The sequence below is a fragment of the Salvelinus namaycush genome, chromosome 14 (assembly GCF_016432855.1).
Source record: "Salvelinus namaycush isolate Seneca chromosome 14, SaNama_1.0, whole genome shotgun sequence".
Lineage (NCBI taxonomy): Eukaryota > Metazoa > Chordata > Actinopteri > Salmoniformes > Salmonidae > Salvelinus > Salvelinus namaycush.
The window spans coordinates 15,163,572-15,189,808 of record NC_052320.1 but is presented as its reverse complement, the minus strand read 5'-3'; the positions used below and the strand labels follow the sequence as shown (position 1 = coordinate 15,189,808).

Here is a 26,237-nt window from a genome sequence, read left to right as displayed (position 1 = left end):
GTTCCAATCAATTTAATTTACAAAAAGGTGAGCTCCAATGAAGTTGTAGAAACATCTCAAGAATGATCAATGGAAACAGGATGCACTTGAGCTCAATTTCGAGTCTCATAGCAAAGGTCCTGAATAGTTATGTAAATGTAATGTTTCTGTTTTTTATTTTTTATAAATTAGCAAACATTTCAAATACTTGTTTTTGCTTTGCCAATATGAAATTGATGAGGGGGGGAAAAAACAATGTAATCCATTTTAGAATAATGCTGTAACGTAACAATGTGGAAAAAGTCAAGGGGTCTGAATACTTTCCGAATGCACTGTACCAATAGCTGCCCTTCTTTGCAAAGCATTGGAAAACCTCCCTGGTCTTTGATTGAATCTGTTTGAAATGCACTGTTCGACTGAGGGACTTTACAATTATCTGTATGTGTGGGGTACAGAGACTAGGTAGTCATTCAAAAATCATGTTAAACACTATTATTGCACACAGAGTGAGTCCATGCAACTTATGTCACTTGTTAAGCTAATTGTTACTCCTGAACTTATTGAGGTTTGCCATAACAAAGGGGTTTAATACTAATTGACTCAATACATTTCAGCCTTTCATTTGTAACAAAATAATAATACAAATATACAGTGGGGCAAAAAAGTATTTAGTCAGCCACCAATTGTGCAAGTTCTCCCACTTAAAAAGATGAGAGGCCTGTAATTTTCATCATAGGTACACTTCAACTATGACAGACAAAATGAGAAAAGAAATCCAGAAAATCACATTGTAGGATTTTTTTATGAATTTATTTGCAAATTATGGTGGAAAATAAGTATTTGGTCACCTACAAACAAGCAAGATTTCTGGCTCTCACAGACCTGTAACTTCTTCTTTAAGAGGCTCCTCTGTCCTCCACTCGTTACCTGTATTAATGGCACCTGTTTGAACTTGTTATCAGTATAAAAGACACCTGTCCACAACCTCAAACAGTCACACTCCAAACTCCACTATGGCCAAGACCAAAGAGCTGTCAAAGGACACCAGAAACAAAATTGTAGACCTGCACCAGGCTGGGAAGACTGAATCTGCAATAGGTAAGCAGCTTGGTTTTGAAGAAATCAACTGTGGGAGCAATTATTAGGAAATGGAAGACATACAAGACCACTGATAATCTCCCTCAATCTGGGGCTCCACGCAAGATCTCACCCCGTGGGGTCAAAATGATCACAAGAACGGTGAGCAAAAATCCCAGAACCACACGGGGGGACCTAGTGAATGAACTGCAGAGAGCTGGGACCAAAGTAACAAAGCCTACCATCAGTAACACACTACGCCGCCAGGGACTCAAATCCTGCAGTGCCAGACGTGTCCCCCTGCTTAAGCCAGTACATGTCCAGGCCCGTCTGAAGTTTGCTAGAGAGCATTTGGATGATCCAGAAGAAGATTGGGAGAATGTCAGATGAAACCAAAATATAACTTTTTGTAAAAACTCAACTTGTTGTGTTTGGAGGACAAAGAATGCTGAGTTGCATCCAAAGAACACCATACCTACTGTGAAGCATGGGGGTGGAAACATCATGCTTTGGGGCTGTTTTTCTGCAAAGGGACCAGGACAACTGATCCGTGTAAAGGACAGAATGAATGGGGCCATGTATCGTGAGATTTTGAGTGAAAACCTCCTTCCATCAGCAAGGGCATTGAAGATGAAACGTGGCTGGGTCTTTCAGCATGACAATGATCCCAAACACACCACCCGGGCAACAAAGGAGTGGCTTCGTAAGAAGCATTTCAAGGTCCTGGAGTGGCCTAGCCAGTCTCCAGATCTCAACCCCATAGAAAATCTTTGGAGGGAGTTGAAAGTCCGTGTTGCCCAGCAACAGCCCCAAAACATCACTGCTCTAGAGGAGATCTGCATGGAGGAATGGGCCAAAATACCAGCAACAGTGTGTGAAAACCTTGTGAAGACTTACAGAAAACGTTTGACCTCTGTCATTGCCAACAAAGGGTATATAACAAAGTATTGAAACTTTTGTTATTGACCAAATACTTATTTTCCACCATAATTTGCAAATAAATTCATTAAAAATCCTACAATGTGATTTTCTGGATTTTTTTTCCTCATTTTGTCTGTCATAGTTGAAGTGTACCTATGATGAAAATTACAGGCCTCTCATATTTTTAAGTGGGAGAACTTGCACAATTGGTGGCTGACTAAATACTTTTTTGCCCCACGTGTGTGTGTATATATATATATATATAAACATAATTCCAGTTTGACATTATGGGGTATTGTGTGTAGGCAAGTGACAACTCAATGTTTAATCAATTTTAAATTCAGGCTGTAACACAGCAAAATGTGGAAAAGGTCAAGGTGTGTGAGTACTTTCTGAAGGCAATGTAAATAATGGTTACTTCTCAAAGTATTGAACTGTCAAGGAGTTAAACAAGGTTGTCCATTGTCTTCGTATCTTTGTTTTGGCCATCTAAATGTTAACTATGAAAATCAGTTCCAACAATGTCAAGGGGTTACAAATCCAGTGTTAAACAACCAACGTGTCAATGTATGCTGACGACTTAAGTTCTCTTAAGTCTGCAATTTGGATCACTGCACAGTCTCATTGAGGATCTAGATATTTTCCTCTGACCTTTCTGGACTAAAACCTAATTATGATAAGTGTACCATATTACATATTGGATCGTTAAAAGACAACTTTAACATTACCCTATAGTTTACCAATAAAATGGTCTGATGGTGAAGTAGACATACTTGGTATTCATATGCCCCCCAAAATAAATGAACTCGATACAACAAATTTCAATAGAAAGTTAGCAAAAATTAACAGGATCTTGCAACCAGGGAGTGCCCTACCTCTCCATTTATGGAAAAAAAATCACACTGATTTAACTCTAGTCATATCACAGTTTACATAATGACTTATGATGCTGCTTACTCCAGACAAATAGTTTTTCAAATTATGAGCAAAAAATAATTTTATTTGAAACGGGAAGACAGACAAAATTAAATATCCCTATTTATATAATAAGAGTGAGTCTAAAGTGATTACACATTAAAGCATTAAACCTCTCACTAAAAGCTAGAGTAATACAAAAGTTATACTCAAACAAGCCATACAAAGCTGGTTGCAATTCCAGTTATCCCCCAGAAAAGGCAGAATAATTATTATGGTTAAACGCAAATATACTGATTGATAAAAAAAAAAAAAAAACATTCTTTATTAATAAAAAGGTATTCTTTGTTCACAATATTATGAATAGGAATGGTAGAGTTGTCACAAGTGCAGTGAACAAAAAATATGGAAATGTTTGCTCTATCAAAATTACACCCAACTGATTGCAGCATTAACCAACTGATTGCAGCATTACTGCAAAAATTAAGGAGGCAGGTGGAAGGGGGAGAAGGTTCTTGTGTGTCTGCCTTTTATTAAAATACCAAAATTAGCAATTTTAGGGGGGCATAAAATAAACATATACCAGTTGAGAAGAAACAGAATCATTAGGTCACTTATTCTGGTATTACCCCTATGTAGCTTATTTCTGATCACAGGTTCAGGAGTGTCTGAAAAATCACATTTACCTAAAACTAGCCCTGCAAATAGCACTGTTGGGAGATTTGGAAAGCCATAGTCAATCAACAATATAATAACTTATGTAAAAATATTAATCTTTAACTTACAATCTGTAGATACATTCTGAACCTTTCTAATCACATAGTATGTGAATTATCCCAGCACAGTTGAAAATCATAAGGGGGTGGTTTACGGAGATACTGTAGGTGGGATTGGCTGAGAGCAGCTGAGGGGTGGTTTTAAAAGCCCTTGATCTATAATATTTATGACTGCAAAAACACTATATATAATGTACAGTTTACCGGATGTGTTTAAGTACCATCTATCCAGATGTACACTGAACAAAAATCTCTTAAAGTCGTCTTAGAAAATTTGGTAGTACGTCCAACCGGCCTCACAACCGCAGACCATGTGTAACCACGCCAGCCCAGGACCTCTTCATCTGGCTTCTTCCCCTGCGGGATCGTCTGAGACCAGCCACCTGGACAGCTGATGAAACTGTGGGTTTGCACAACCGAACAATTTCTGCACAGACTGTCTCAGGGAAGCTCATCTGCGTGCTCGTCATCCTCACCAGGGTCTACACCTGACTGCAGTTTGGTGTAGTAACAGACTTCAGTGGGCAAATTGTCACCTTAGTTGGCCACTGGCATGCTGGAGAAGTGTGCTCTTCACGGATGAATCCCGATTAACTGTACCGGGCAGATGGCGTCGTGTGGGCGAGCGGTTTGCTGATGTCAAAGTTGTGAACAGAGTGGCCTATGGTGGCGGTGGGATTATGGTATGGGCAGGCATAAACTACGGACAATGAACACAATTGCATTTTATTGCTTTCAATTTGAATGCACAGAGATGCTGTGATGAGATCCTGAGGCCCATTGTCATGCCTTTCATCTGCCGCCATCACCTCATGTTTCAGCATGATAATGCACAGCCCCATGGTCGCAAGGCTATGTACACAATTCCTGGAAGCTGAAAATATTTTTTTACTCTGCATCATTGGTAAGGGCTCATAAGCAAGCATTTTACGGTAAAGTCTATATCCGTTGTATTCGCCGTATATGACAAATACATTTGATTTGACAGAACTGTTTTAGTTAAAATAAAACATTTCGGGAATCATTTTCAGGCAGTTAAATGTAAAAAAAAAAATTGTATTACTGACACCAACACCCAATGTTGAAAGTTCAACATTTTCTTCCTTCTAAAACCCTCTGCCTTTGTAGGTGTAACAATGGTGTATTTTTAACCTGTGGCTGTTGGGAGAGGGGAACGGAAGTGCCAGGACAACTAAGGAAGAGAGGCCTCCTCATACTTTATCCTTCCTGGGATTTGGAGAGGCTCTCCGCAGCCCCTTTTGAAATACAAATAAACAGGCCTCTCCCCAGTGAGTAACAGTCAGTGAGCTATGACTGCCTGACCTACAATTAATAAAAGAGAGGGAAGTTGTGTAGAGGTCGTCCCTAAACTCAACAAATGGTTTACCATTATTGCATGGAACGCCGTTCCATCTCAGATTGCCCAAATAAACAGCAAATCTGGTTTTAAAAAACAGATGAAGCAACACCTCACGGCACAACGTCTCTCCCCTATTTGACCTAGATAGTTTGCGTGTATGCACTGATATGTAGGCTGTGTGCCTTTAAACATTTTTTATGTAGTTCTGTCCTTGAGCTGTTCTTGTCTATTAATGTTCTGTATTATGTCATGTTTTGTGTGGACCCAGGAAGAGTAGCTGCTGCTTTTGCAACAGCTAATGGGAATCATAATAAAATACCAAAACTACCACCATCATGTGGCAAGAAACAACTAATTGGCACCAGAGAGCCACCATTAGAATGTAACCCCTAAAGGACAGAAATAGATGAATTGCTCTCGGGGGTCATGGGGTCATCAAAAAGGAGCTGGGAAATCCAAATATTTTTCATAACATGGAATGCATGATTAGCATCTCTCCTAGTCAAATGGGTTACAGATGCTTCTAACGCGTGGGTGGAAATTTAGAGCCCAGACGTCATTAAGGTCTGATGTCTCAGAGGAATTTATAAAACTGACTGGATGAAAGTTTTTCTTTTTTTTAATGGTGAAATAAAACGGTAAACAGCTTAGGGTTAGGGAGGATGGTGCTTGATGGAGACAAAAAAACATGAGAAAAGCTTTTCTGAGAGACCTTGGTTTTAGAATCACACCATAAGATGATATTGTATTGTCCGGTCAAAGACAGACAGGTTAGCCAAATCATAAAGAAGGGTTCTTCTTGCCACATGACGGGGGTAGTTGAGCCTTGGGATGATTCTGCACATCATAACACAAAAAGGTTTCAGGATCTGGGTTGAAAATGAAATTTATGGCAATCCATTTCACAAACGCATCAGCCACTTTCGAGTCCTATGGAAATCGTGGGAAACGTGTTGCTTCCCCTCCATCCCTTCGAGTTCCCTCGTAAAAATCCAACACAATATAAACAGCTCCTCTTGCTGCTGTCGGGAAATACTCAAGATGTTCAATATACGGTGCGACCCACATAAAAAAAAATACTATGGTATAAAAACTATATTTCCCGTAGTGTTTTTGTGGACTTTACTGAAGTGTTTTTGCAGACTTTAGTCTGCAAAAACACTACATTGAAATACTGTAGTATTTAATGTAGTATTTAATGTAGTATTTACAGTTAACTCAACTAAATACTGTAGTAAATATACTTGTTTCTAATTAATTCATGTAGTGTTTTTGCAGAATTTAGTATTTACTGTATTGTTTTTGCAGACTAGTTTACTGTAGTGTTTTTGTGGACATTACTGCAGTGTTTACTATAGTGTTTTATTATATTTGACATAAATGGAGGCTTTCTCCTTCAGGAAACATACTGGAGAAAAGCGCACATTTTCCATAACTTGTAGATGGGTAAAACTGGGGTCCGAACAGAGCAGAAGCGCTGAACTATAACCTGTAGGGAACACAATATATGGTCTACACTTGGCAGTTAGGTTACTCACTAATGGGTGGCACAAATTGCAATACAAAGGGAGGGGAATGGGCAGGGTATATGCAAATTAAAAACTCTAGTTTTTACTATAGTTAAAAAAACATTACTTTTATTTGCTACAGTGTGTGTTTTTGCTGATTTAATACTGTAGTATTTACTATATTATTCTATAGTATACTACAACATTCTATAGTAAGTACTACACATGATCGAGGGATACTAATTTTTACAAGCATTTTGCTACATTATAAGCATTGCTACACCCCCAATAACATCTGCTAAATATGTGTATGCAACCATTACAGTTTGATTTGACTTGATTACTGCAGTGTGTCGTATTGTATACTACATTTTACTATAGAAAACGGTAGTATTTTTTTCATGTAGGAAGACACTGCAGCCACATCTGTATTTTTCCAGTGGCAGGACTCTTTGGTAGAACATAATGTAAGGAAGAGTGAACATGAGAAAGGCTTGTCTGAACCTACCCATACACTCCATGGTACATGGAGACATTTATGAAAGTGTAAATGGACATTTTCATTTATCTATGGAAGTGCACATGTGCTATATGTAACCCAAGAAGATAATCAAAACAAGTAAAAGTGCTTTGAAAGATTAGAACACAGAATACATTCCTGTGAGTCAGACTTAAAAGACTTGGACTGGAATGAATGAATTATTTGAGTGGTTATGAAGAGCCTCCTGAGTGGTTGTCAAGGGACAGTTTCTAGCAGTAATTACACTTTTTAAATAGTCATACCTGTAAATATGTCAGTGTGCAAACCAGTGAATAAATCAATGTAAATAGTGTAAATCAAAATTTTGCATCAACTATTAATATAAGTACCAATTTGATCTTTAAATATGTTGATTACCTAGGATGCTGGACCATGGATGTGAGTTTCTTAACGGCACTGGTGCATTTTGTTTTGAGTTGAAATTCTGTTGAACTTAGATTAGGACTCAGAGTATGTGACCACTTGTCTCGCCCTGACCTTAGAGCAGGGGTGTCAAACTCATTCCACGGAGGGCCTAGTGTCTGCAGGTTTTTGGTTTTTCCTTTCAATAAAGCCCTAGACAACCAGGTGTGGGGAGTTCCTAACTAATTAGTGATGTTAATTCATCAATCAAGTACAAGGGAGGAGCGAAAACCCGCAGACACTCGGCCCCCCGTGGAATGAGTTTGACACCTGTGCCTTAGAGAGCCTTTTTTATTCTCTATTTGGTTAGGTCAGGGTGTGACTTGGGTGGGAAAATCTATGTGTTCTTTTTCTTTGTTGGCCGGGTATGGTTCCCAATCAGAGGCAGCTGTCTATCGTTGTCTCTGATTGGGGATCATACTTAGGTAGCCTGTTTTCCACCTGAGTTTATGGGATCTTGTTTTTGTACAATTACTGTGTAGCCTGCAGAACGTTCTGTTCATATATATATATATTTGTTGGTGTTCATCTAAATAAAGAAAGATGTACGCTTACCACGCTGCACCTTGGTCTCATTCATCTAACGACGGACGTAACACCATTAGTGTTGGCCACAGACACATATCCAAACAGACTACTCTTTCCTTCCATGTCAGGGTAATGATAGGAGGCAGTGGCCTCTGGTAATGTCTTTCTCGTCCTTATACAAGTCAAGGGTGTTCACAATCACAGCATGGCCTCTATCTTTTGTTTTCCGTTCTTCCTCGTTTCTCTACATCAAAGCAACAAACACATAACAGTACAATAACAATAGACAAATGGGTCTCTACCCAAAGCTGTTGTAGCTCATGAGTCATGGCTTTGTTTCTGGCAACAAATGAAACAGCTTGATTAAGGCTTTCTTTTGCAGTTTCTTTCTTGGTCTTGATATTTTTCATAGCCTAATTAGGCCTCTTTGTCTGGTCTACAGGAATTCAAATGTTTTGATAGCAAACACTGCATGTGTTTGAATCAATACTTGTTAATTGGGGTAATTAAATGTGGCAACGCATGATACCAATTGAAAATAAAAAAAATCCCAGACTTGTTAGACACTAATTTTCAATGACACAATATCAGCTTTGTTCAGACAAACTACAGTGGCGTTAACACTTTTTTTTTTAACAAGATTTATTCAACTAAGCATTGTATTTCCTACTTAAAACTGTAGTTGGCAGAAAATCCACTGACATTTACATTTTAGCAGACGCTCTTATCCAGAGCAACTTACAGTGAGTGCATCCATTTCCATACCTTTTTCATACTGGTCCACCGTGGGAATCAAACCCAGAACCCTGGCGTTGCAAGCACCATGCTCTACCAACTGAGCTACACGGGATGTGTAAAAGGGTTCTTCGGCTATCCCCATAGGATAACCCTTTTGGGTTACGTGTAGAAAGGGTTCTTCCTGGAACCCAAAAGGGTTCCTCTTGGAAAAAAACTGTTGGCAGAAAATCTACTGACCACTATGCTAGAGCTATAGTGCATCAAAAGGACAGTTGGAGGGACTATTTTCAGGTTGTTCTCTATCATCTAGGGTTGTGTGATCATGATGTTTGCTGATGACCTTTATCCTTCATAAAAGGAGAAAGTGAAGGGTGTCACTTACATGATAGACTGATCTAGGTCTCTCCATGGAAACACAACCCTAGATGATGGAGAACAACCTGAAAATAGTCCCTCCATGGAAACATTTTCTGTTGGACATTCTTCCGCGCTGGCCTAGCAGTCTCAATCTCTCTCATCTGATGAATTGATGTCCTCAGAATGTAGACTGTTATTACAGTTCTCATTCCAGTTTGTTTTCCTTGGCATAGGAGGCAAATAGTAGTTTTACAGATGTAAAGGGATTGGGAATGTGGCTTGATTGTGAAAGGGTGTTGTATAGTCTTGGATGAGAACACGTGTGACACCATGTCCCTGTGTCTCTCTTTGGGACTTTGGTCAGGTGACAAGCCATTGAAGAGAGGACCCTACAGTGCATTCGGAAAGTATTCATTCCCTTTGACTTTTTCCACATTTTATTACGTTACAGCCTTATTCTAAAATGGATTTAATTGTTTTTCCCCCCCCCTCACCAATCTACACACAATACACCATAATGAGTTTTTTTTGTTGCAAATGTATTACAAATAAAAAACTTTATCATATAAGTATTTAGACCCTTTACTCAGTACTTTGTTGAAGCACCTTTGGCAGCCGTTTACAGCCTCAAGTTGGTTGGGAGCGTCGCTGCAAAGCTATTTTCATGTCTCTCCAGAGGATGTTCGATCGGGTTCATGTCCGGGCTCTGGCTGGGCCACTCAAGGACATTCAGAGACTTGTCCTAAAGCCACTCCTGCGTTGTCTTGGCTGTGTGCTTAGGGTCATTGTCCTGTTGGAAGGTGAACCTTGACCCCAGTCTGAGGTCCTGAGCGCTCTGGATCAGGATTTCGTTAAGGATCTCTCTCTGTACTTTGCTCTTTTCATATTTCCGTCGATCCTGACTAGTCTCCCAGTACCTGCCGCTGAAAAACATCCCCACAGCATGATGCTGCCATCACCATGCTTCACTGTAGGGATGGTGCCAGGTTTCCTCCAGACGTGACGCTTGGCAATCAGGCCAAAGAGTTCAATCTTGGTTTCATCAGACCAGAGAATCTTGTTTCTCATGTTCTTTAGGTGTCCCTTGGCAAACTCCAAATGGGCTGTCATGCCTTTTACTGAGGAGTTGCTTCCATCCGGCCACTCTACCATAAAGGCCTGATTGGTGGAGTGCTGCAGAGATGGTTGTCCTTCTGGAAGTTCTCCCATCTCCACAGAGGAACTCTGTCTTGGTCACCTCCCTGACCAAGGCCCTTCTCCCCCGATTGCTTAGTTTGGCCGGGCGGCCAGCTCTAGGAAGAGTCTTGGTGGTTCCAAACTTCTTCCATTTAAGAATGATGGAGGCCACTGTGTTCTTAGGGACTTTCAATGCTGCAGAAAATGTTTGGTACCCTTCCCCAAATCTGTGCCTCGACACAAATCTGTCTCGGAGCTCTAGGACAAATCCTTTGACCTCATGGCTTGGTTTTTGCTCTGACATGCACTCTCAACTGTGGGACCTTATATAGTGTGCCTTTCCAAATCATGTCCAATCAATTGAATTTACCACAGGGGGACTCCAATCAATTTGTAGAAACATCTCAAGGATGATCAATGGAAACAGGATGCACCTGAGCTCAATTTTGAATCTCCTATCAAATAGTCTGAATAAGGTTTTGTTTTGTTGCTTTGTTATTATGGGGTATCTTGTGTAGCTTGATGAGGAAAAACATTCATCAATTTTAGAATAAGGCTGTAACGTAACAAAATGTGGAAAAAGTCGAGGAGTCTGAATACTTTCCGAATGCACTGTATGTACACACTTAGAAAAAAGGGTTATTTGGCTTTCCCTATAGAAAGGGTTCTACATGGAACCCAAAAGGGTTCTACATACAATCAAAAAGGGTTCTCCAATGGAGACAGCCGAAGAACCCTTTATCGTTCTAGATAGCACTTTTTTTTTAAAGAGTGTATAGACTACACCAGTGTATTGTATTTCTGGGCCAACCATAAGCCTCTGTGGATTGTCCTTGGTCTTCACCCAAAGCTCCACAGTGTTCCATATTCTATCCTCTCTCTTTTCCTCCTGTCTTTCTCTCCCTTTGCTCATGTTTTACACATCATTTTCATGTCTAATACTACTAAAACAATCGATATACTTATATGTTCTTGTTCTAACAGGAAGTTTACTGTGCTTTTAAACTGGGTTAGTCAATTAAAATGTGGATTTCATGATGGGACACTAGTGTTATACTTCACGTTTTTCCAGTTTCAAATTTCAACCATAATCAAATAAACATCCTGCTTGGTATTGTAAATATGCATGTTCCCTGACCTTGAGTGGAATGACTGCGGTGCTGTGACCTCCTATTGAGAGTGGACATCCTGTTCTGAGACACTTGTACACGCTGCGTGTTCAGCGAGTGCAAAGACAGACAGTAGAATCATGAACAAACAAGTATTTTTGTTGTTTCCTCATAGTATGGCCAATTACTGTTGAGTGGTCCATTCAAAAGAGAGCCATTGCTGCAATTAATCCCCACCGTGAACCAAACCACATTAAGTATATCCCAAAGTTAGAAATACAGCCACTCGCTCCTCTATATTATTTCCATGCTTGTGATTCCTCTTGCCATAGTTCACTGATGCTCACTGGCAACACCTCTCTTTGTCCCATATAGAACCATGTGGAGGATTCTAGCACTATGGCTTCCGGTGCTACTCCTGGGAGTTGAGGTGAGAGAGCGCGACTACTCTGTGTGTGTGTGTGTGTGTGTGTGTGTGTGTGTGATGTCTTTGTCATATTAGAAACTCAAAAGGGGCCCTTAAACATATCCAATAGGTGTGCCACTGTGAAGATGTGCTGGAATCAGAAGAGGTGCCTATCAACCCTGTGTCAACCACAGTGACCCGCAGCCAGATCCTCTCAGCTCAGTTTGAGTGCTACCTAAAGATTCTCCATGACCCACCACACCATGAAGATGGTGAGGCACTATACACATGCACCCCCACACACACATGCACCTGTGGAGGCTCTAATAAAAACTATGATAAAAATATATTCACAAGTCACCAAATAGTTGATTAAAACACACTGTTTTGCAATGAAGGTCTACAGTAGCCTCAACAGCACTCTGTAGGGTAGCACCATGGTGTAGCTGGAGGACAGCTAGCCTCCATCCTCATCTGGGTACATTGACTTCAATACTAAACCTTGTAGGCGCATTGTTCTCACCCCCTTCCATAGACTTACACAGTAATTATGATGACTTCCGTAGGACGGCCTCCAACCTATCAGAGCTCTTGCAGCATGAACTGACATGTTGTCCATCCAATCAAAAGATCAGATAATTCATCCAGTACTGAAAGCATAAGCTGCAACTAGCTAGCACTGCAGGGCACAATGTGTGGTGAGTAGTTGACTCAAAGAGAGCGAAAGACAATAGTTGAACAGTTTTGAACAAATTATTCCTTTATTCAAAAATGAAGGAAAAGCAGTAGAGAGAGAGCTAGTTATATTTTTGGTTCTTCTTAGTTTACCTTTCACTTACTTAGCTAGCTAATGCAGCAAATTTAGCCTACTCAACAACCTGACTTAAACAGAGAGGAATGCTATTAAAATGTTAGCTAGCTGGCCAAGGCTATCAAACACTGCAACGCAGTGGCAATTTTGTATTAATTTATTGCCACTGGGCCCCAACGGTGTAACTGCTGAACTGCTTGCTGTACACTGTACTGCGTGATCGTACACATGGATTGGGTTGTAGGTTTACTAACGCGTTAGTTCCGCTGTTGACTATGATGTTAGCTAATATGGTGACAACGATGTAGGTTGTGTAGAGGCAGGGTTGGGGAGTAACTGATTGCATGTCATCAGTTATTAAAAAGAAACTGTAATCAGTTACATTACCCTCAAAAATATTGTAATCAGATTGCATTACTTTTGAAAAACCTAGATTACTTTTAAATTCAGAAAGGATGTTAGTGAAAAAAGAAAAATACATTATGATACCTTTGTTCTCTCAATAACATTCAATTCAGCATTGAAAAAAGGCACAAGTTTAAGTTTGTTCCACCTGAGCGAGTCTAACCACAAGTGAGAGACCAATGTGATGACACACTAAATGCGTTTGATGGATCATTTTTACTTTACAGTAATCCAAAAGTAAAAAGGAAAAAATGTGAGTAATCACATTACTGAGTTTGGGTAATCCAAAAGCTATGTTACTGATTACAATTTTGGACTGGTATCTATTAACTAATGGATTACATTTAGAAATTATTATAATTATTTTTAATCCCAGCCCCCATCCCCTCAGGTCTTTTGCCTTTTGGTATGCCGTCATTGTAAATAAGAATTTGTTCTTAACGGACTTGCCTTGTTAAATCAATAAAGAATGCAACCCTTCCCAACCCTGTGTAGCAGTTACGGTTTGAAAGTAATCCGTTAGCATCCAGAACATTCCTAGTAATCCTATTTTATTTATGTAAAACAAATCCACTGGGACAGACATGCTTGACCCATGCCGGATTCTGGAGCAATTGACATGTTTTTAATCTAGCCATTCTCTTGGGTATTATTCCTAAGGTGTGGAAGTTGGCCCTTTTTGTTCTCCCGCTCCACAAAGGTGGTGATCCCTGTGATCTTAATAATTATTGCCCGACCTCTAAACGTTCACGTCTAGCGACAATATTAGAACTCTTGGTAAATTCTCAAATGGGGTCCTTTTTAGAAAATGTATTCTGAATGCTCACCAGTCAGGCTTTAGGCCAGGTCACAGCACCATCTCCCTGCTTCTCAAGTCTTAAATTACATAAACACACAAGACAGGAAAGAGCACTGCGCTGTCCTTTTTATTGATCTGTCGAAAGTATCCAATATAGTTTATCATGCACTCCTGCTACGGAGGCTATCCGAAGTTGGTCTAGACCAAGAGACCTGCGGCTAGTTAAAAAATGACCTGCACGACGGAAGTCAGTGCATATCTGTTGATGGAGTTCAGTCTAATTTTCTTAAAATAACCAAAGGAGTGCCACAAGGCTCAGTACTAGGCCCTTACTGTTCACTATTTACATTCATCATTTTGGTTTGTCCCCCAACAACAACAACTGGGGTTTACATCTCTGTGGATGACACAGTTACTTATTCCCGTCCCCTCAGTGCAGCAGGCCATTCACAACTTTCTGCTTGGCTTTGATTAAATTCAATCTTTAAATTAGTGCTAAAATGTTGATATAACAAAGTTTATATTTTTCTCCAGGTATCCTAAAGATCTGTATATGTATGTGTGTATATGTATGTATATACTGTGTATGTACATTAAAAGGAGTCCAAATTGAGCTAGGCCCCCATTATAATTATATAGGTATTTGATTGACGATAAGCCAGCCTTTTATAAATCACACATTGATAAGCTGACAAAGTTGCGAGTATAGAAATAAATCCTGTCTCACTTTTGAAAATAGGAGGAAGACACTCCTCTCAGTAATTGACTATGGCGACACAATCTACATGCACCCGGCAGCCTGTTAAAACCTCTGGATTCAGTCTACTACTCAGCCTTGCGTTTTATCACTGGTGAGAATTCCGTACGCATCTCTTATATATTTCTGTTGGCTCGGAGTCTCTGACTAACAGAACACCACAACATTGGCTATTATTCGTATATAAAGCAATTCTCCAGGAACTCCCTTATTACCTCACCTCACTTCTAAATTGGAAATCTAGTAACTATAAAACTCGCTCTCAAGAATGGTTGGTACTAAAGGTTCCCGTGTCTCCTTTGAGTTAGGGAAGACAGCTTTCAGTTACTATGCTTCTCCGTCCTGGAATGACCTACAGGTCACTCTAAAACTTCATTATTTGGTCCCAAAAGGTGAATTCAGGGCTCTGATAAAAAGAAATCTGACCAATGAAAACTGTACTTATTTTGATTGACTGTATATAAACTCAGCAAAAAAAAGAAATGTCCTCACTGTCAACTGTGCTTATTTTCAGCAAACTTAAAGTGTAAATATTTGTATGAACATAAGATTCAACAACTGAGACGTAAACTGAACAAGTTCCAGAGACATGTGACTAACAGAAATGGAATAATGTGTCCCTGAACAAAGGGGGGGGGGGGGGGTTAAAATCAAAAGTAACAGTCAGTATCTGGTGTTGCCACCAGCTGCATTAAGTACTGCAGTGCATCTCCTCCTCATGGACTGCACCAGATTTGCCAGTTCTTGCTGTGAGATGTTACCCCACTCTTCCACCAAGGCACCTGCAAGTTCCCTCACATTTCTGGGGGGAATGGCCCTAGCCCTCACCCTCCGATCCAACAGGTCCCAGACGTGCTCAATGGGATTGAGATCCGGGCTCTTCGCTGGCCATGGCAGAACACTGACATTCCTGTCTTGCAGGAAATCACGCACAGAACAAGCAGTATGGCTGGTGGCATTGTCATGCTGGAGGGTCATGTCAGGATGAGCCTGCAGGAAGGGTACCACATGAGGGAGGAGGATGTCTTCCCTGTAACGGACAGCGTTGAGATTGCCTATAATGACAAGCTCAGTCCGATGATGCTGTGACACACTGCCCCAGACCATGACAGACCCTCTACCTCCAAATCGATCCCGCTCCAGAGTACAGGCCTCGGTGTAACGCTCATTCCATCGACGATAAACTCAAATTCGACCATCACCCTTGGTGAGACAAAACCGCGACTCGTCAGTGAAGAGCACTTTTTGCCAGTCCTGTCTGGTCCAGACAAGGTGGGTTTGTGCCCATAGGCGACGTTGTTGCCGGTGATGTCTGGTCAGGACCTGCCACGACCTACAACAGGCCTACAAGCCCTCAGTCCAGCCTCTCTCAGCCTATTGCGGACAGTCTGAGCAGTGATGGAGGGATTGTGCGTTCCTGGTGTAACTCGGGCAGTTGTTGTTGCCATCCTGTACCTGTCCCGCAGGTGTGATGTTCAGATGTACCGATCCTGTGCAGGTGTTGTTGCACGTGGTCTGCCACTGCGAGGACGATCAGCTGTCCGTCCTGTCTCCCTGTAGCGCCGTCTTAGGTGTCTCACAGTACGGACATTGCAATTTATTGCCCTGGCCACTAGTGCAGTCCTCATGCCTTCTTGCAGCATGCCTAAGGCACGTTCACGAAGATGAGCAGGGACCCTGGGTATCTTTCTTTTGGTGTTTTTCAGAGACAGTAGAAAGGCCTCTCTAGTGTCCTAAGTTTTCATAACTGTGACCATAATTGCCTACCGTCTGTAAGCTGTTAGTGTCTTAACGACTGTTCCACAGGTGCATGTTCATTAATTGTTTATGGTTCATTGAACATGCATGGGAAACAGTGTTTAAACCCTTTACAATGAAGATATGTGAAGTTATTTGTTTTTTTATTAATTATCTTTGAAAGACAGGGTCCTGAGTTTATTTGTTTCTACTGCCCTTTTGAAAGGAACGTAGTTTATTTGAAATGTTTTAACTGTAATTTTGTAGTGATCATGCTTGAATTGTTGCTCACTGTTGTTCTCAGGGCACCATTGGAAATGAGACCCTGGTCTCAATGGGTTCTCCTGGTTAAATACAGTCTAATAATCAAAATAAATGGCACTGACCGCCACTGACATGCAGCCACATACACACTCATCATAATAAGAGTGGAGGAGTAGTGCATGTCAGGAGAGAAATAGGGAGAAGGGAAGTGACTACCCTCAGGTCTGAAAGGAGGGAAGTGTTCTTTGTCTCCAAGCTGCCCCTGTTACTGGAGCTCAGTAAATAACAGCCTTTGAAATGCTATTTTGCGCTCTATTTCCCTACATGCAACAACCTGGACACAGACTTCCTTGTATTGTTTACTAGGAATGTATTTAAAGTGATATGTGTGTTTGCATATGTAGCTGTTTCTCTCAGCTGTTTTAATGTACATTATTGATACAATATTCAATGTTTTATATCAATAATTTTTAAGGGACATTTTAGGTGTTTTGTTTCTCTGTTGGCTTTAAAGTCACATTCCCAGGAAATAAGAGACTGTTGTTTTCAGTTTGTCTTAGAAAACGACCCAACACAGTATTTTAAAATGAGTGTGAAAGTGTTATACCTAGATTATTAGTGTTCTTTGATCACTAATATAACTACCAGATGTCACTCTACCTGTATATGTTCATAATATAATACACAGTTCAGAGTTCACTAATGCAATGAACCTAAACTTTTTGAAACATGAAATGGTTGCAGTACTATAATACACTGCAAACAGCTGCTCCTCCCTCTTTGCCCCCTACAGGCACATTCTGTAACCGCACATGGGACGGCTGGCTGTGTTGGAGTGACTCTGCCCCTGGCACGGCCATGCAGCTCTGCCCTGATTACTTCCAGGACTTTGACCCCTCAGGTGAGCCAGCCAGTCAGCCACACATCTCATTCAATCACAATTCAACTGACTTGATCTTTACTGATGATGCCCTACCTGAAATGTTTTGTGACATCCATACTCTCCCTGTGTCCATTCAAACAGAGAAAGCGACCAAAGTGTGCAACTTGGATGGACAGTGGTTTCGTCACCCTGAGAGCAACCGTATTTGGTCCAATTACACCCAGTGTCAGATGTACACCAAGGATAAACTGATGGTATACTTTTAAGCCAAGTAGTTTATCAATTCTGACAGTGGCTAAACCATTTTTATTAGAGTCAATTTAGTGATTGTTGTTGTCAACGTCTCTATTGTGTCCACTTAGTTAAAGAAGTGAATTAATGCTTCCTGTTGCGTCCTCGTTCCCTTCTTGCCCAGTTTGCTTTCAGCTTGTACTACTTGGCCATTGTGGGACATGGATTGTCTGTGGTATCCCTCATCATCTCACTCTGCATCTTCTCCTACTTTAAGTAAGTCATTCATGGTTTCCTCCATGGACCAATTGAGGCAGATATTCAGAGCCCAACAGTAGACTGTCACATTAGTGTACTTTTTCACTTTACATCCTTGAATCAAAGTGATTCTGTTGGTGTTGCTCTTCCTGCACACTGAGCCCTCTATTCTAAAACAGAGGTATTTGGTTCTAACTACACACTGAGCCCTTTATTCTAAAACAGAGGTATTTGGTTCTAACTACACACTGAGCCCTTTATTCTAAAACAGAGGTATTTGGTTCTAACTACACACTGAGCCCTTTATTCTAAAACAGAGGTATTTGGTTCTAACTACACACTGAGCCCTTTATTCTAAAACAGAGGTATTTGGTTCTAACTACACACTGAGCCCTCTGTTTTAGAATAGAGGTATTTGGTTCTTCCTACATTGCCAACTTGAATTCACAACATTTGACTACTAGTGCTACACCATGAAGTTGAAAAGTGAAAAATAAGAAAGTTATCCTATGACCTACACATTTTTTTTACAAATAAAAGTAATTACCATACCACACCACTTGTTTCTTGAGTTGTGTCCCTCTGTTCTAATCCTCCCATTAGGAGTCTGAGCTGCCAGAGGATCTCCCTCCATAAGAACATGTTCCTGTCCTTTATCTTCAACTCCATCTGCACCGTCATCTGGATCTCTGCTGTAGCCAAAAACCAGCAGCTGGGGGCCAGCTACCCTGTAAGTAATGTACACCTCTGTCATCAGGGGGATTACTCTGAACATGAATAGCTACTGGTTGAACTCATGAAGTTGGTGAAGATGCAATTTTGAGGTGCTACACTCCACAATGTGTGGCAATGAGTGACAGTGACAACTTCAGAAAGTTGTCCCTGTGCTGTTCTCAGATTGGATGCAAGATCCTGACAGTCCTGAACCAGTATACATTTGGCTCCAACTACTTCTGGATGCTGTGTGAGGGGATCTACCTGCACACTCTCATCGTCGTTTCTGTGTTTGTGGGAGAGCAGCAGCTGGGCTGGTATTATGTCCTTGGTTGGGGTGAGTGACTGACTGCATCTTTGTCACACTGCTGTTCCCCTAGCACAATGTTGAATATGTCTTCTATGCTTTCATATCTCTATATTATGCATCATATCATCTAACAAGGCCTTATGGAAGCTCATGACAGTCTTGAGCTGCAGTCCAAACACTTTCATTTTACCACCTCAGCCCTTGCGCTTGCCACTTTCCCTTGGGGGAATCCCCGTCGAAACCAGATGCAGTTTGATTGCCGACATAAGTGGAGGTTAAATTCACAAACGTTGCCCCCTCGGCCCTCGATTTAGCTTGAGGGAGCGAGTGAAGGAGTTTAATCACTTGTGGGGTTGACATGTGACTACAAAATGTAGCTATGTGTCAAACTCCGGTGCCCACGAAGTGTCAAATTTAATCAACAAAATTATTAAGCTCGGTTGCTAAAAATATATATACAGATGATATTGTGACCTGTAGCACTCACTTCTGTAGCCTTGAAGTGCTTTGAAAGGCTGGTCATGGCTCACATCGACACCATTATCCCAGAAACCCTAGACCCATTCCAATTTGCATACCGCCCCAACAGATCCACAGATGACGCAATCTCTATTGCACTGTCCTTTCCCACCTGGACAAAAGGAACACCTACGTGAGAATGCTATTTATAGTACCCTCAAAGCTCATCACTAAGCTAAGGACCCTGGGACTAAACGCCTCCCTCTGCAACTGGATCCTGGGCTTCCTGACGGGCCAGCCCCAGGTGGTTAGGGTAGGCAACAACAAATCTGACACGCTGATCCTCAACACGGGGGCCCCTCAGGGGTGTGTGCTAAGTCCACTCCTGTACTCCCTGTTCGCCAAGCACGACTTCAACACCATCAAGTTTGCCGATGACACAACAGTGGTAGTCCTGATCACCATCAACGACGAGACAGCCTATAGGGAGGAGGTCAGAGACCTGGCAGTGTGGTGCCAGGATAACAACCTCTCCCTCAATGTGATCAAGACAAAGGAGATGATCATGGACTACATCGACAGGGTTGTAGTGGAGCAGGTTGAGAGCTTGAAGTTACTTGGTGTCCACATCACCAACAAACTATCATGGTCCAAACGCTCCAAGACAGTCGTGTAGAGGGCACGACAATGCCAGGAGACTGAAAAGATTTTGCATGGGTCCTCAGATCCTCAAATTCTACAGCTGCACCATTGATAGCATCCGGATTAGTTGCGTCACTGCCTGGTATGGCAACTGCTGTATACCTGTTGTATTCGGGCATGTGACAAATACAATTTGATTTGATTTTAGCATTGGCAAATGGGAATAACGCTCAAATTGGCTTAGGCTCCTCACTATGAGACTATAAAATGTAGCTAGCTTCATAAATTTTTTGGGGAATTCTGAAAATTATTTGGAATAAATTACCAAACTATAAACCTAGCTAGCCAGCTATGGGTAACTGTAGCTAGCTACCTGACATGAGTGCTAGCTAGTTATGTTAGCTTGCTAGCTACATTTATTTATTTTATTTTTTATTTCACCGTTATTTAACCAGGTAGGCTAGTTGAGAACAAGTTCTCATTTGCAACTGTGACCTGGCCAAGATAAAGCATAGCAATTCGACACATACAACAATACATAGTCAATAATACAGTAGAACAAAAGAAAACAAAAAGTCTATATACAGTGAGTGCAAATGAGGTAAGATAAGGGAGGTAAGGCAATACATAGGCCATGGTGGCGAAGTAATTACATTATAGCAATTAAAACACTGGAATGGTAGATGTGCAGAAGATGAATGTGCAGGTAGAGATACTGGGGTGCAAAGGAGCAAGATAAATAAATACAGTATGGGGATGAGGTAGGTAGATGGGCTGTTTACAGATGGGCTATGTACAGGTGCAGTGATCTGTGATTAATAGCTTTAGGTTGGTTGTTTTTAAGCTCAACTTCAAGATTGTCACCAAGGACATTGCCTCTCTCCCTCGCTTGGGCAAGGGACATTTAAGGTACACTCCGATGTGACGATGTAAAACGTCATTCAAGGGCTGAGGGTTTAGGGCTGAGGGCTGTCTACTTTGCGTTTGAACTGCAGCCATGGACTCCTCTGTCTCTCTCCCAGGCTTCCCCATCATTCCTGCCATTACACATGCTGTGGCCCGCGGGGTCTTCTATGATGACAGGTAATGTGTCAGCTCCTCCCTCTGAATAATATGCTACTGTGCACAATAGTAGCAGAGGTTGACAGTGCACTGCATGCTGCATTAGTACGCTGCATCCTGTCAGTTACAATACTTATGTCCCAGTAAAGCTCAGGATCTTATTTTACTGTCTCAGTTGAGTTTAGCCTCGTCTCTCCTTGTCTCCCAGATGCTGGATCAGTTCCAACACACACCTGCTCTACATCATCCATGGTCCTTTCCAAGCTGCCCTGCTTGTGAGTCTGCACTACCAAAACAAAAAATAGAAACCAAAGTGGACAGTGTGCTCAAACTCGACCCCTCCTCCGCTTCCCTCTGGCTGTTTCCAGGTGAACCTGTTCTTCCTACTCAACATAGTGCGTGTGCTGATCACCAAGCTGCAGGTGACCCACAGTGCACAGTCCAATGCCTATATGAAGGCTGTGCGAGCCACTCTAATCCTGATACCTCTGCTGGGAGCCCAGTTCATCCTGGTTCCTTGGAGGCCAGAGGGACATAAGGCCAGGGCCATCTATGAGTTCATCATGAACATCTTCACACATTTCCAGGTATGGGTGGTTTTTTATTAAAAGCAAATCTGATAACCTTTCAACACAATATCCACAAGTGATATAAGGCCATTACAGAATGTTTAATCTGGAGGAATATTCACTGAATAATTATTCCTTTATAGGGACTCCTGGTTGCAATTATATTCTGCTTTTGCAATGCAGAGGTAAGTGTCAGTATTTCTTAAATAGCTGATGATTACCCTCAGTCTCTTTTCATTTAGAAGTAGAATCATTGTCATTCAGGAATTCTCTATATATTTGTTTGCCAGTATTTACTGATAAGGTTCAAGCTCGCATTTTATGTTGCTCTTAAACCACTCTGTCTTTGGTTCCACAGGTGCAGGCATGTCTTAGAAGGAAATGGGCCCAGACCAAGCTGGTGTGGAAATGGACAGATTCCTACTCCCACTACAACACCAACTCCTCTGTGACCGAGACGAGTCGCGCTACAGTCAGCCTGGAGCTCACTGCGTCTGAGGAGGACACCATCATTAAGCCAGGTGGCAGTGTGCACTACCGAGCCAATGGACAGAGCAATGGCAAGCGCTGCACCAATAGGGAGATGGATACGCCAAGGATCCTGGAGACCACTGACATCTGAGAGCATTGCATTGTCCCTTCCCATAGGCGTCATCACATAATGCTGGTCACAAACAGGCTCACTTAGCTCACAGCGTGGCCACAGACAATTGGTCAGAGCAGTAAAAGAGGATCACACACACACGGTAAGAATATACGCACAAATGTGTACAAGATACACATGCAAGCACAAACACACAACACAGACAAAGACACATACACACACATTTGATAATGAATGAGCAGTTTACAGGGTCCAGTTGAAACCTTGCAGACAAGTATTCGCCCCAGATGTATATACATTTTACTGTAGCTTCTCACTGTTGCTCATGTTGGCCTTATGGAACAAATCCAGTGATACAAGGACCCAATGAAGGTGGCTATCTCTGGTCATGTTTGATCTTGGCCTTCAATGTGAATTAGTGTCTGATGTAATAATTTTCTGTAGGCCTATTGTACCATTTGTACAGTATATAAGCACTCTTATATTTGATGAGTTTATTAAACTCTGACACTACTTTTATATTATTAAAATTAGGATCTGTCTTTTTGATGTCACTTTTTAATGATGTGGAACTTATTATATAATTGTCTGTTGCATAAGCTTGCCTTTTTAGAACCATGAAATTACTTGGCATAGTTCTGACTGCTGAATGTTGAGTTCTCAGAGGCAAGGAAGATGACTGACAGTGAATAAGGCATACAACACAATGAGGAAAAGTGTGTCTGTGTGCTTTGACACTCTAATGGGAGAACCTATGATTCAGTGATGTGGGGTTGCCCTATGTCTGACAACACCCAAGTCACTTTTTTATCCAGTGTTATTTTCTTACGGTTTTACAGTCTTGTTTATTGAGTTGCTTTTCACAATATGAAAAATCTAAGGATACATGTATTATACCACTGAGCTGCAGTTTAACTATTTATACATACATACATACATACATACATACATACATACATACATACATACATACATACATGTGTGTGTAGTGGGGAGAATTTGCAATGCTGCAGTTTATGAAAAACATTCCACTTTGACTTCAGAATAAATGCCTAACTGAATAACACAACTTTATAAACCTGTTTAATTGTGTAACAATGGTATTAAAATAAACTTTTATAATTTAGGTTTTTGCTTGTTCTTTTCTATTTAACTATTACTTTTTTGTAATGTAGATCTGACTCACTCAGAATGTGATATCTTCAAAGGCAGAGGTATTAAAAGAAAGACCACCAGGAGGGAAAAGCTTTTGTTAAACTGACTCACTCACTCACTCTACTTAATCTTACAAATCGGAAGAGGGAATTTATTGCAAACCATTAAGATCACTATTAAAAAAGGGGGATGGTATTTTTTCCAGACTCTTTTCATCGTATGTGCCGGTGGACAGGGCCTGTTTCAATCCTGTCTTGCTGGAAATGAAAATTACCTTTTATGGGCTGATGGTGTTACTGCTCGGTGGCCTAGTTTAATTAGATGTCATTTTTTTTATTATTGCGAGAAGCCTTAAGTGATCACATGAACCTAACAAATAATGCTGACCTAAATTGAATGTAGGCCTAATGGCGAATTCCTTTGGTACGCCATTGGCACAGGTTCATGAGGCGTCCACATATATATATGGCTAATTGGCTTTCCCAACAGGTCTTTAGTTGGGGGATGTTACTATTTATTGCAGATAGACAAGTAAAGTGCAACTTTGCATAATAAATAGGCCTACCGTAGGTTCCAACATGAAGATGGTGCTCTACACAAGCATTTTCCTGTGAGAAGTGTATGCTCTCTCCTCCCACCTGTGTTGCGTTCAGAACGACAGAACGGTGTGCAACATCGAATTCAACATAAATGGTACTGTAGTGAACAACCAGTTGAAAAACATTGTAATTACGGTGGCTAAGGTTGCAAACTTTTGAAGTTTACCAGTAAGCTACCAGAATTGTGGTCTCTTTCAAGGATTTTATGTAATCACAAGACATCTAGTGCCCTTTTTGGGTACTTCAAATTATCACAGGTGTCTAATCATGTCTGGCCTACTGTGTGGCCTTATCACATGTAAAAGCATTAAATAGTACCCTCAAAACACCAGTCTCAACGTCAACAGTGAAGAGGCGACACCGGGATGCTGGCCTTCTAAGCAGAGTTCCTCTGTCCAGTGTCTGTATTCTATTGCCCATCTTAATCTTTTATTTTTATTGGCCGGTCTGAGATATGGCTTTTCTTTGCCCCTCTGCGTAGAAGGCCAGCATCCCGGTGTCGCCTCTTCACTGTTGACGTTGAGACTGGTGTTTTGTGGGTACTATTTAATGAAGCTGCCAGTTGAGGACTTGTGATGCGTCTCTTTCTCAAACTAGACACTCTAATGTACTTGACCTCTTGCTCAGTTGTGCCCACCACTCCTCTTTCTATTCTGGTTAGAGCCAGTTTGCGCTGTTCTGTGAAGGGAGTAGTACACAGCGTTGTACGAGATCTTCAGTTTCTTGGCAATTTCTCACAAGGAATAACCTTAATTTATCAGAACAAGAATAGACTGACAAGTTTCAGAAGAAAGTGCTCTGTTTCTGGCCATTTCGAGGCTGTAATCAAACCCACAAATGCTGATGCTCTAGATACTCAACTAGTCTAAAGAAGGCCAGTTTTATTGCTTCTTTAATCATCACAACAGTTTTCAGCTGTGCTAACATAATTGCAAAATAGTTTTCTAATGATCAATTAGCCTTTTAAAATGCTAAACTTGGATTAGCTAACACAATGTGCCATTGGAACACAGGAGTGATGGTTGCTGATAATGGGCCTTTGTACGCCTATGAAGATAACCTTTTTTTTTCTTTATCTGCCGTTTCCAGCTACAATAGTCATTTACAACATGAACGTCTACACTGTATTTCTGATCAATTTGATATTTTAATGGACAAAAAAAATAAGCTTTTCTTTCAAAAACAAGTACATTTCTAAGTGACCCCAACATTTGAAGGGCAGTGTGTGTATATATATATTCTTTTTGACACCAAAGTTCCATATACTACACACCACTGCGACCTGTATGCCCTCGTTGGCTGGCCCTCGCTTCATATTCGTCGCCAAACCCACTGGCTCCAGGTCATCTATAAGTCTCTGCTAGGTAAAGCCCTGCCTTATCTCAGCTCACTGGTCACCATAGCAGCACCCACCCGTAGCACGCGCTCCAGCAGGTGGTCACCCCCAAAGCCAATTCCTCCTTTGGCCGCCTTTCCTTCCAGTTCTCTGCTGCCAATGACTGGACCGAACTGCAAAAATCACTGAAGCTGGAGACTCATATCTCCCTCACTAACTTTAAGCACCAGCTGTCAGAGCAGCTCACAGATCACTGCACCTGTACATAGCCCATCTGTAAATAGCCCATCCAACTACCTCATCCCCCTACTGTTATTTATTTATTTTGCTCCTTTGCACCCCAGTATCTTATCTCTACTTGCACACTCATCTTCTGCACATCTATCACTCCAGTGTTTTATTGCTAAATTGTAATTATTTCGCCACTATGGCCTATTTTTTGCCTTACCTTCCTTATCCTACCTCATTTGCACACACTGTATATATCTTTTTTCGATTGTATTATTGACTGTATGTTTGTTTTTTCCATGTGTAATTCTGTGTTGTTTGTGTCGCACTGCTTTGCTTTATCTTGGCCAGGTCGCAGTTGTAAATGAGAACTTGTTCTCAACTAGCCTACCTAGTTAAATAAGAGTGAAATAAAATAAAAAATATATAATTGTTATTTATTTTATTATGTCAACAAATGTATTTGTTGTCAATGTTTTGGAGTCAAACTGGTGGCAGTTGTGAAGAAAGTAAATAGTTGGAAAAGTTGCAGAGTTAATTGAATGTTTATGCTATTGTTGATTAGACAGTTTTTTAAATTAATTTGGCTATTTTCTCTTGAACCATATGGTATCTGATAGA

At 41.1% G+C, this 26,237-nt stretch overlaps 1 protein-coding gene across 3 annotated transcripts in view; it reads left to right on the top strand.

The window, feature by feature from the left end:
* The window catches only part of LOC120059183 (calcitonin gene-related peptide type 1 receptor-like), a 28,093-nt gene extending 4,675 nt beyond the window's left edge, over nucleotides 1-23,418 (top strand). The window contains exons 2-13 of one of the 3 annotated variants that reach the window (XM_039008037.1): nucleotides 11,763-11,817; nucleotides 11,924-12,065; nucleotides 17,360-17,467; nucleotides 17,591-17,703; nucleotides 17,865-17,956; nucleotides 18,542-18,668; nucleotides 18,836-18,989; nucleotides 21,086-21,146; nucleotides 21,334-21,400; nucleotides 21,494-21,712; nucleotides 21,838-21,879; nucleotides 22,053-23,418. In XM_039008037.1, the coding sequence (XP_038863965.1) occupies nucleotides 11,767-11,817; nucleotides 11,924-12,065; nucleotides 17,360-17,467; nucleotides 17,591-17,703; nucleotides 17,865-17,956; nucleotides 18,542-18,668; nucleotides 18,836-18,989; nucleotides 21,086-21,146; nucleotides 21,334-21,400; nucleotides 21,494-21,712; nucleotides 21,838-21,879; nucleotides 22,053-22,316 (1,440 nt within the window). In that variant the 5' untranslated portion in view covers nucleotides 11,763-11,766 and the 3' untranslated portion in view covers nucleotides 22,317-23,418. The remainder of the gene's footprint in view (nucleotides 1-11,762; nucleotides 11,818-11,923; nucleotides 12,066-17,359; nucleotides 17,468-17,590; nucleotides 17,704-17,864; nucleotides 17,957-18,541; nucleotides 18,669-18,835; nucleotides 18,990-21,085; nucleotides 21,147-21,333; nucleotides 21,401-21,493; nucleotides 21,713-21,837; nucleotides 21,880-22,052) is intronic. The other 2 variants (XM_039008038.1, XM_039008039.1) reach the window with 2 other exon arrangements.
* Nucleotides 23,419-26,237: the final 2,819 nt, after the last annotated feature.